Genomic DNA, 12034 nt, shown 5'->3' on the forward strand with positions numbered 1-12034 from the left:
TTGTGATTGGCCTATTCAGATTCTCTATTTCTTCTAGATTCAGTTTTGGGAGGTTGTATAAGTCTAAGAATTTACCCATTTCTTATAGGTTATCCAACTCGTTGGCACATAGTTTTTCATAGTATTCTCCTATAATCTTCTGTATTTCTGTGGTATCTTCTGTAGTTTCTCCTCTTTCATTTCTAATTTTATTTATTTGAGATTCTCTCTTTTTTTCTTAGTAAGTCTGCCTAAGGGTTTGTCAATTTTGTTTATCTTCTCAAAGAACCAGCTCTTAGTTTCATTGATCCTTTCTAGTCTTTTTTTTTTTTTTTTTTTTTTTTTTGGTCTCGACTTCATTTGTTTCTGCTCTAATTTTTATTATTTCACTCCTTCTGCTGACTTTGGACTTTGTCTTTTTCTAATTCTGTTAGGTTAGTGTAAGACTGCTTATTTGAGATTTTTCTGGTCTGTTAAGGTAGGCCTGTATTGCTATAAATGTCCCTCTTAGGACCACTTTTGCTGCATCAAATATGAGTTGGTATGTGTATTTTCATTTTCATTTGTCTCCAGATATTATTTTATTTCTCCTTTAATTTCTTCAATGATCCATTGGTTGTTCAGTAGCATGTTGTTTACTTTCCACATATTTGTCACTTTCCCAGGTTTTTTCTTGTAATTGATTTCTAGTTTCACAGCATTACAGTCAGAAACAATGCCTGATATGATTTCAATCTTCTTAAATTTATTGAGGCTTGCCTTGTTTCCCAACATGTGGTCTATCTTTCAGAATGTTCCATGTGCACTTGAGAAGAATATATATTCTGCCGTTTGGGGATGGAGTGTTCTATATATACCTATTAAGTCCATCTTGTCTAGTTTTTCATTTAATTCCCCTATTTCCCTGTTGACTTTCTGTCTGGATAATCAATCCACTGATGTAAGTGGGATGTTGAGGTCCTCTACTATTATTGTGCCGTTACTAATATCCCCTTTTAGGTTTCTTAATAGTTGCTTTATGTACTTTGGTGCTCCTGTGTTGGGTGCATATATATTTAGAAGTGTTATGTCTTCTTGGTGGAGTATCCCTTTTATCATTATATACTGCCCCTCTTCGTCTCTCATTGCCTTTTTTATCTTAAAGTCTACTTTGTCTAATATAAGTATGGCCACACCTGCTTTCTTTTGTTTGCCATTAGCTTGGAGTACGTCTTCCATCCCTTCACTCTGAGCCTGTGTTTGTCTTTAGAGCTGTGTTTCCTGGAGGCAGCATATTGTTGGGTCTTGTTTTTTAATCCATCCAGCCACTCTGTGTCTTTTGATTGGAGAATTCAATCCATTTACATTAGAGTGATTACTGACATATGAGGGCTTAATACTGCCATTTTATGTCTTTTTTTCTGGTTTTTCTGTATTTCCCTTGTTTCTCGTCCCATGTATTTCAGACTGCCAATTCAGTTTGGTAGTTCTCTATGATGGCTTTCTCAGTATTCTCTTTATTTATCATTCATGTCTGCATTTTGATTATTTATTTAGTGGTTACAGTGAGGTTTGTATAAAAAATCCCGTGGATGAGATAGTCCATTTTCTGATAGCCTATTTCTTTTGTCTAAGTGGGTTCCATCCCATTCCTCTTCCCCTTCTAATTTATTGTTGTCACAACTTATTCCATTTTGTGTTGTGTGTTTGTGGTTAAAATAACAAGATTATCATTATTTTTTATGTTTTCCTTAACATTATCTTTAATGTTATAATTAAGTGTTTACTAACCTGTTCTGATAGCTGCAATTTTCTGATTTTTGTCTGCCTCTTTATCTCCTTGCTCAAAGCTTTGTAAACTTTTCTCGTTTTTTTTATCAGGTATGAAGGCCTTCTTGATCATTTCTTGTAGAGGGGGTCTTATGGTGATGAACTCCTTCAACTTTTGTTTATCTGGGAAAGTTTTTATTTCTCCATCATATCTGAAGGATATTTTCACTGGATAGAGTATTCTTGGTTGAAAGTTTTTGTCTTTCAGAATTTTGAAAATATCATTCCACTCTCTTCTAGCCAGTAAGGTTTCTGCTGGGAAATCCACTGAAAGTCTGATAAGGGTTCCTTGTAAGTTATTTTCTTCTGCCTTGCTGTCCTTCATATTTTTCTTTGTCATTGACTTTTGCCAGTTTTACTACTATATGTTTTGGAGAAGGTCTTTTTACATTGATGTAGCTAGGTGTTCTATTAGCTTCTTTTACTTACAAGTCCAGCTTCAATTCAACAATTACTTACAATTCCTTCCTTAGGTTTGGGAAGTTCTTGGCTATTATTTCTTTGAACAAGCTTTCTGCTCTTTTCTCTCCCTCTTCTCCCACTTAAATACCTATAATCCTATGTTGCTTTCCCTAAGTCACATATTTCTCTGAGAATTTCTTCATTTCTTTTTAGTCTTAGTTCTCTCTCCTCCTCCATCTGAAGCATTTCTTTATTTCTGCCCTCCAACTTGTTAATTCTGTCCTCCATAATATCAGCTCTGTCATTTGAGGACTCCACATTTTTCTTTATCTCATTCATTGTGTTTTCCATCTGCAACATTTCTGATTGGTTTTTCTTTATAGTTTCAGTCTCTTTCATGAAGAATTCCCTCTGTTCATTAATTTTATTCCTGATTTCATTGAACTGTCTTTCTGAGTTTTCTTGTAACTCATTAAATTTTTTTATGATGGCTATTTTGAATTCTCTGTCATTTAGATTGTAAGTCTCTGTGCCTTCAAGATTGATTTCTGGGAGCTAGTCATTTCCCTTCTGGTCTGGAGTATTAATATACCTCCTTATATTATTTGATGGAGTGGATTTGTGTCTTTGTATATTGGTAGCTTCTGGTCACAGATTACACCTGCTGCCATGGTGCAGGGGAGGCTGAGCCCACTGTGATCTCTGGCATCTGTGCCTATCCTTTGGAATCTATGCTTACAGGGCCTGTCTCTTATTGCCTGCTAACAGCTGCTGCTTTACTAACATATGTGCAGGCGCTCTAGCAGAGTCCCTTGTTCTGGCCAACTAGACAAGCTGGTGCACCAGGCAGGGGGAGGAGTGCTTTCTTTCACATGCACAGTCCCAGTGGTGTTTTGCTCCACACTTGCTATCTGCCCTCCTGGGGTGCTGGCCTGATGAAGACACCCCCATAATAGCTTAACCTCCTCTGTGTGGAGCCTTCCCATGGCTGGGGGCAATTCAGAGATTGAAGGCATTCCTGCAAAGAGCTGCCCTCTCCCCTCTTCTCCCAGAGTTGCACAGAGTCTCACACCCAAGGTTGCTGCCTGGGGGGAGAGGAGATATCCCCACCTTCTTCCACTTCCTCCTGGGGAGGGGACGCATCCAGCACCCCCCACCTTCAGATGTATGGCTATGTGGGTCTCTCAGATGTCTATTGTGTTGTGTGAATGTCCTCTGTTGGTTTAGAAATGTCCTTTTCATTGTATCTTAGGGGAGAGAGTCTAAGGGAAGAGTTCACTCCACCATGATGCTGATATCACTCCTCAATACATAATTTTTAATTGTAGTATTAAAGACTGAGTTATGATATTTCAACCAAAAGGAAGTTATGACAGGAAATTGCTTACAAAGGTATTGGAAAAGAAAAGGCAAGAAGAGGGGTGGTGTTGCAAAAAGTAAGAGGAGGTAATACTGATGAATCACAAGGTGTGACCCCTCATGGAATGGAGCCCCCCAAATACTGTAAGCTTCAGCCTTCACAAAAGTTGGTATGCTTGGTTGCTCCTGATGTTAACAGGAAGTTATACACTATTTCTCCCATCAAGTACAATGTTTGCCGTATATTTATTTATTTATTATTATTCTTTGTAGATTGCTCTATCAGGTTAAACAAGTTCCTTCCTATTGCTAGTTTGCAAAAGTTTTGGTGGGGGGGTTGTTTGTTTTTAATTAGGCAAAGATGGTGAATTCTATTGAATGTCTTTTCTGCATCTATTAAGATGATCATAGTTTTCCTTTTATTTTTTTTTTTTGTTTTTTTTTTTTTGGAGGAAGATTAGCCCTCAGCTAACTACTGCCAGTCCTCCTCTTTTTGCTGAGGAAGCCTGGCTCTGAGCTAACATCCGTGCCCATCTTCCTCTAGTTTATACGTGGGACGCCTACCACAGCATGGCTGCCAAGCAGTGCCATGTCCGCACCCGGGATCCGAACCAGCGAACCCCGGGCCGCCGAGAAGCGGAATGTGCGAACTTAACCGCTGCACCACCGGGCCGGCCCCTCATAGTTTTCCTTTTAATCTGTCAAAGTGGTGTTATATTAATAAAATTTCCAATATCAAACAGACCAAGCATTCATGGAAAGAAAATAACTTGGTCATAAAGTATCTCCTTTTTAGTATGTTGCTGAATTTTATTTGTTAATATTTTGTTTAGTTTTTCAATGATCATGTGTGAAATTGACTTTTTCCCCCTTTAATGTCCTTGCCTTGCTTTGGTATCAAGTTATGCAAGCATCATAAAATGACTTGGATAATATTCTCTTTTCTTTTTCTAATTGCTGACAGAATTTGCATAGGATTGAAATTACTAGTCCTTTAAATATTTGAATGACTGCATTGGTAAAACCATCTTATTCTGATGTTTTCCTTTGTAGGAAAATTTATAACTACTAATTCAATTTATTTAACAGTATATAGCTACTGATGTTTTGAGCCAGTTTTGGCAAATTGTATTTTTCTAAGAAATTATTATTTTATTTTCTAGGTTTCCAAATTTGGCATTAAAGTGTACATCACATCCACTTATGTTTTTAATCTATTCAGTATGAGTATATGTTCCTGTTTTGGGTTGTTTTTTTTTTTAGGAAGATTAGCCCTGAGCTAACATCTGCTGCCAATCCTCCTCCTTTTGCTAAAGAAGATTGGCCCTGAGCTAACATCTGTGTCCATTTTCCTCTGCTTCATATGTGGGATGCCTGCCATGGCCTGGTTTGATAGGCAGTGTGTATGTCCATGCCCGGGATCCAAACTAGCAAACGCAGGGCCACCAAAGCAGAGCACATGAACTTAACCACTACACCACTGGGCTGGCCCTATGTTCCTGTTTTAATTCTTAATATTATTTATATTGCATTTCTCTCTTCTTTCTTGAGAAATCTTGCCAGAGTCTTATTAATTTTATTAGTCTTTCCAAAGAACCAAAGTTTACCTTTGTTGATCCCTTTTGTATACTTATTTTCTGATCCATTAGTTTTTATTGTGTGTTTTTTAAATTATTGTCTTTCTTATACATTTAGGGAGTTTATTCCACTGTTCTTAAATCTTTGGTATTCAGTCTTTTAAATTTTTTGTTTTGTCAATTTAGAAAGTCATATGAGATAATTAGTCTGCAATTCCCTTAGAAATAGAAAACTCCCATTGTATTTTCTAACCTCTGTTTGTTAATATTTTAGAATTATTAAATTTCTGCTCTTTTATTTGGCATTGAATTAGCTTATTCAACATGATCATTTTTCCACTGATTTTTCTCAGATTTTATTGGTAAGCAATACGTTATTTGCGATTAATGATCTTTTTCTTCTTTTCTTTTCAACTGGCTTTTCAACTCATTTCTGCTTCGTGTCTTATTTACTTTCCTAGAATTTTAAGAATAATCTAAAATAATAGTGACATTGTATGTATTCTTGTCTTATTTGTAATTTAAAAGTCCACCAGTGTTTTTCATTAAGTATAATGGCTCTTACATTAAGATAGATTCTTTATTAGATTAAATAAACAGCTACCTGTTTCTAATTTATAAAAATTTTATAATAGTTGTTAAATGTTATAAAATATTTGGTATTTAATAGCATTCTCATATGATTTTTCTTGTTCATCTAACTGTTATGATGAATTTGGTTCCTATAATTCCTAAGGTTAAACTATAGTGAAATAATATCTACTAGGTACATAAAATATAAGATATTTATATTATTTATATATTTATCTAAGATAATGTATTTTAAGTACACTGATGAATTCAGTGTGTCCCTGGAGTTTTTAGGACATTAGCATTCATACTTGAGAGTAAAACAGTTTGTTGACTTTGTTTTATTACACTACCTTTGTCCAGTTTGGCTATCAAATGAAATTAGAAAACTTTCACCAGTTTTTATGTTCTATAACAACTTCTATAATGTTGAAACTTCTGTTCCTTTAAAACATTGAAAGAACTCACTTGTAAAACTGTTTGGGCTCAGAGCCTTTTTTGGAGTTAATTATTTGAAAGCATTTTTCATCTTTGTCATGACTACTGTTCTAGTTAGGTCTTCTATCTCTCCTTGAGTTAATTTTAGTTATTTTTGCCCATTAATATGATAATTTTATTGAGGCTTTTAAACGTCTTACCACAAAAGTCTACATCGTGGTTTCTTACATTTTATATCTCTCTATGTACTATAGCAAGAGGAAACTCTGGTTCATCCATTCCACTTCCTTAAAATTGTAGTTGTAGTAGCTTCTGTTCTGCTCAAGAGAAAATATAGAAACAAACACTCCTCCCCTCAAGAGATAATTGGTGAGATTGGAGAAAGGCTTATATCTGTTGGGCCAAATTTAGCAGGAGTTAGACACTATTTAAAAAAGTAATAAGGGTATATCTCTCACCCTCTGTTTTTACGTTGCCTTCTCTTCTGCCTTCCTGTGCCCAGACACAACAAGCTGGGTTTGTATATGGCAAGCAGACCTTACAGACATTGGTAAATAGGCCTGCCAGTCACCATTTTATCTACTCAGCTTCTCCACTGTGACTTTGAGTTATCTTCAGTCAATTTAGATTAGAGAGAGGGAAACTCTGGGTTAAAAGTTAAAGCCTCAATCCCCAATTCATCTTTACTGGGCAGCCCTTTACTTGGAGTTTCATTCGGCCTACAGTGACACAGCTAACAAGTTGATGTACAGCAAGCCTTTACTCTATGAAGCAGGATGCTAAGGGGAAAGAAGGAACTATTGACTTCTCAAACATCACTCCTAACTTGAGACCTCTTCCCATTCTCAATTTTATTTGTTTGTGGTTTATCTTTTATCTTAAATCAACCTTCAGCAATTCGCATGTCGTTGTTGTTTCACAGTTTAAAATAAGAGATTCAGTCTGGGTCAGAAGCAACTGTAAAGACTTCAACTTCATGGCTTTATAGATCTTCACTCTAATATTACTCTAGTCACATGGCACAGTTTCTTTACATAAACTTACTTTTCTCTGCCATCTTCTCTTCCCTCTAACAAATAATTTCTTCCCCCTCAAACATGCTTCGTAGCTTCTGCTTATTCATGTCATCCGTTTGGTCATGATCCTTAATGGTCCTTGCTCCAGCTCATGATTTTTCAGCTCCTCCTCTGATGCTAATTGCCAGGTTGTCTCAGTATTTCCAGTTCCGATTCAGGAGGTAGGGAATCTTACTAGCCCAGTTCATGCCTTCATGCTAAGCCACATCACAGATCCTGAAAAGCCGAGAGTATGACAAGGGCCTAGGGCTGGTCAAGTGTCTGCCACTAAGCCTACCATCTCCATTTGGCCTTGTCAATAACAGCTCAAATTAACAAACTGAAACAGAATTCTTGATTTGTGCCCTTATTCAAGCCTGTGTCCCATCTCTGTTCTCTTCCTCATCTCCATAATGTGACCACCATCTGCAGAGTTGTCCAGACCTACATGCTCTCCTTGATTCCTCCCTTTTTCTCATCACCTCACTCAAACTCCCATTCATCAAGTCTTATCCATTCTTTCTCTAAAGTACAGTAGTCCCCTCTTATCCACAGTTTCTCTGCCTGAGGTTTCAGTTACCTGAGGCCAACCACGGTCCAAAAACGTTAAACAGAAAATTCCATAAATAAACAACTTGTAAGTTTTAAATTGTGTTCCATTCTGTGTAGCATGATGAAATCTCATGCTATCCCACTCCCTCCTGCCTGGGATGCGAATCTTCCCTTTGTCCAGCATATCCATGCTGCATACACTACCTGCCTGTTAGTCACTTAGTAGCTGTCTTGGTTATCAGATCGACTGTCACAGTATCACATTGCTTCTGTTCAAGTAATCCTTATTTTACTTAATAATGGCCCCAAAGAGCAAGAGTAGTGATGCTGGTAATTTGGATATGCCAAAGAGAAGCCATAAAGTGCTTCCTTTAAATGAAAAGGTGAAAGTTCTCATCTTAATAAAGAAAAAAATCATATGCTGAGGTTGCTAAGATCTACAGTAAGAACGAATCTTCTACCCATGAAATTGTGAAGAATGAAAAAGAAATTCATGCTGGTTTTGCTGTCATACCTCAAATATGTACATACATGAAAAAACATAATATACATAGGGTTCAGTATGGTTTCAGGCATCCACTGGGGGTCTTGAAATGTATCCCCCATGGATATGACAGACTCGCAAATTCATCCATTCTCTTCATTTCCATTAATATCACTTTAATCCAGGACACCATTATTTCCTATCTGGATTGCTATAACAGCCTCTTCAGAGCTCCCTAACCAATCATTGCACTGCCAATTCTTTCCATCATTCAATCCATACTCCACACAGCAGCAGTAATGATCTTCTTAAAATATAAATTTGATCATGGAGTTCCTTCACTTAAAATCCTTCAGTAGCTCCCTATTTCTGTTAGACTAAAATCCAGTCTATACCTATGTCCGACACAGTTTTCCATCATGTGGTCCTGACTAACCTCTCCACCTCATCTCACAGTATGCTCCCCACTCTCTCAATGTTCCAGCCATACGAGCCTTCTTTCAGCGACTTAGGATCCTTGAAGCTCTTTTCTGCCCTAGAGCCTCTGCACACACCTCTGCTTACTGACTCTTCCCTCTGCTCTTTCATTTGCTTCACACATGCAATCTTTTTCAAGAGTCTCTCGTTGGCCACCCCATCCAAAGAGAATTTCCCCCAACTTGTACTTCTTTATTTTACTGCCTTATGTTTGAATATTTTTGCCTGTCTCCCTAAATTATTGGGAAAGAAACTACAAAGAACAGAGAAAAAGCAAAGCCAAAAAAGAGAAGAAAAAGGGGGGAAAAACCTCAAAAGATGAGAAAAAGGCAAGAGGTTGAAAGAAAATAGGCATAAAATTACTAACCTTACTGGACAGAAAAGTGCATAAAATTTTTAAATAAATGCAAATGTTGTACACCCCTCCAGTGAACATTCTAACCACTTATTTCTAGGTCTTAGATAATGATTTCTAACTCCCTTATCTTCAAAATTTATGTAAGTTGATTTTCTTTGAATTCCAGTGACTACGATATTCTCTAGTTTGACCATATTCTCTAGTTTGAGAACGTATCAAAATGAAGGTTCAAAATGAGTTAGAAGCATTTGAAAAAGTCATTCTGAGCCACTGAAGAGTCTAATGCTTCTTTTCTCATTGTAAGTTTGCATAGCAAGCATCCAAGACAAGTTTTAAAATAAAACAGCCCTCTCTTACGCCCAGGGGTACATGAGGCATCATTTCCCCACAATAGCCTGGCCCTCTCCCTCCCTTTGTCCTCAGCAAGGCCTCTTTGTAAATCACAGGTGTTTGCGGGCATAAAGCCCATCAGAAGAGAGCTTACTGTGAAGAGTTCTTTCTTTGCCACTTGTTCTAAACCTGTTCAGACAGTGCTCTATGCCTTAGACCAAATCTCCATAAAAATCAAGAAACAAGAAGTTTTCTGTACTCCTGCCCAACAGCCGCACTATGACATTAGTTTCGACAGCTCTGTGACCCCGTATTGTCCCAACTTTATTCACTAGTCTCTTTTTCTCTTTCTCTCTCCATTCTTTTTCTTAAAGCCTTTATTGGCATTTTTTATCTACTGTAAAATAAAAAGCAAGAGGATGGGTGTTTTTTTTAAACGCTCTCTATGTGGCAGCTAGAAAAAGCTATCTGCAGTTACTGTAGCAATGGTTTCAAAAAACACCTGCAAATCAAAGAAAGACACCATAGCAGTGTCTTCAGATTTTTTTTCCCCCTTCCCTTAAAGTTCCTTCTTAGCCATTATAGAGTAGGCTCGGGAATGAATTTATGTGACAGCTATGAAGTTAGTATTAAAATTGTGAATAGTGCCTAACAGTTTTCATGCCCTTACTATAAGATGGCCTCAATTTGCCACACAGCGGTGAATAGGGTAAAGGGGGGGCGGGGGGGTCAAATGAATGGGAGGAGGAGGGTATGCGAATGGGGGGGTTTCCCGGGAGGGAGCAGCGCAGTAGTCTCGGGAGAAGAGTGATTTATTTTTGAAATTCCAGAAAGAAAGGCCAAGAGAAGCTTGGGGTTGGGGGATGCGAGATAAATAATATGTCTATACACATTTAGCAAGTGTCAATGCCAACTCTAGAAGGAAGGGCGGGGGCTGGGGGCGCGGTGGGAAATCCATTCCTCTGGTCTTCCAAGATTGAATATTAAATGCCAGCAGGGAGCAGATGTGGGCAGGGGCTGCAGAATGGGGTAAGAGGCACGGACGGAGGGAGTTAAGCGTTTATCTCAACGGAAATTAACCACTCGGGGAGAATTAGAAGAAAGCCGGAGCAGGCTGGGCGGGGAGAGCGTCTCTCGGTGTACTTAAAAAGAGGAACTCTTAAGGCGCGGGGATTTGGGGAGGGCATTTAGAAAACAGAGGTGAGCCGGCCTCCAAAGAGCAAGGCGGGGCGTGCCCTCCGCCGCCCCGAGGCCCCGCCCCCGCCGCACTCCCACCCCCCACCCCCCACCCCCGTATTAGCATGCGGGCCGCACAGGGCCGGCCGGGAGGGGAGGGCGACAGTGGGATCGCCGCGCGGGGCGCATTGTGGGCAGCGCTCGCCTCCGCGGGGGACCATCTGCTCGCTGTCAATGCATCACCTGCTCGTCTGGGCCGTCGCCGGGGCAACGGGGGGCGGGGGATTAAGGAGCGTGTGCGTCTCGGTCCCGGCCGCGGCGGCGGGGGCGAGGCGCTTCTCAGCCGCCCGCAGCCCCAGGACAGGTCGGCTCGGCGGAGGGGGCCAGCGACCACCGTGGCGGACTCTGTAGCTCGCAGCTGCCCCTCGTGCCTTGCAAAGGCGCCCGAGCCGCCTCTGCTTGCGGAGGTGGCTGGAGTCCCGAAGAGGAGCAGAGAGCCAAGGTCTGGCCCTCGCAACCCACCCAGAGGGCTAGAAGCACGACCCCCGCGTCTACCTGGAGCGGCATGGGCCGTGTCCCAGAAATGCGACCGGCAGCCTCCTCCCGGGGAACTGGCCGGTCCATCCTGCTCCCTGGGGGAGAACCCTGGGAGGTTCTGAGCACCCTGCAGTCGCTGGGCAACCACAGTGTGGTCAGCATTACAGATAGAACCCCTCCGGCTCCTGCCACCCAAGTCACGAATAACTTCCACACCTCTCGTCTGACGTTCTGATCTGCCGCCCAACGCCAAGACTGGGGAAGCCTTCAACCCAGAATATGAGTGACACCTGTTCTTTGGGGGACGACGTCCCGAGGTTTATTAGAACGGGTTGTTTTTCCACGGAGGTAGTAGTTTGAAGATAAAATTCCCCAGAAATCCTGAAATCCCCCTTCCAGCTATTGCTCTTCCTAGCGCTCAAAGTAAATTTGAATACATAAGAAATGCAGTCAGCAATGCAGCCAACAGCAGGGGGCAGAGCTAGGCTGTAGATGGAACAGAGGCCACTTTGGGATACATTTGATCCAAAGCCATGCTCTCTGGTTTAGAAACTTCCAGGAAAATCTGTCCTCTGTTCTTTCCCATTAGTACTCCCACCCCCAGCTGGTCAAGATGTCATTCCAGGGTCTGCCAACTCTTGAGGAATCAGCAGTCTTTCTTTGACTAACTTAGTAACTCAAAAACCAGTTTCCTGCAGTTCTGCTTTCTGAAGAAGCAGAGAAATTGGCCTCTTTTCAAATCAATCCTTTGCGTTGAAGGAATTATTAAATTATGCATTAGCTTTCTCAAATTTCCTCCTGTCTTTTAGTCCATTTTTCTTTTCTTTAACTAAACCCTTAAAGTTACACCAAATACTAGTTTGTGATATTGACCCTTCTGTCTCCAGCTAAAATCTCATGATCATCAAATAAAATTTCTCCCATACTTTTA

The 12034-nt window shown here is 40.1% G+C and overlaps 1 protein-coding gene across 3 annotated transcripts in view; it reads right to left on the minus strand.

The window, feature by feature from the left end:
* The window catches only part of C29H12orf42 (chromosome 29 C12orf42 homolog), a 164975-nt gene extending 153688 nt beyond the window's left edge, over positions 1 to 11287 (minus strand). For 2 of the 3 annotated variants that reach the window (XM_070599694.1, XM_008526301.2), the window contains exon 1: positions 11122 to 11287. In XM_070599694.1, coding sequence (XP_070455795.1) covers positions 11122 to 11265 — 144 coding nt within the window. In that variant the 5' untranslated portion in view covers positions 11266 to 11287. The remainder of the gene's footprint in view (positions 1 to 11121) is intronic. The other variant, XM_070599695.1, reaches the window with a different exon arrangement.
* Positions 11288 to 12034: the final 747 nt, after the last annotated feature.

This window comes from Equus przewalskii, chromosome 29 (assembly GCF_037783145.1).
Source record: "Equus przewalskii isolate Varuska chromosome 29, EquPr2, whole genome shotgun sequence".
Classification (NCBI taxonomy): domain Eukaryota; kingdom Metazoa; phylum Chordata; class Mammalia; order Perissodactyla; family Equidae; genus Equus; species Equus przewalskii.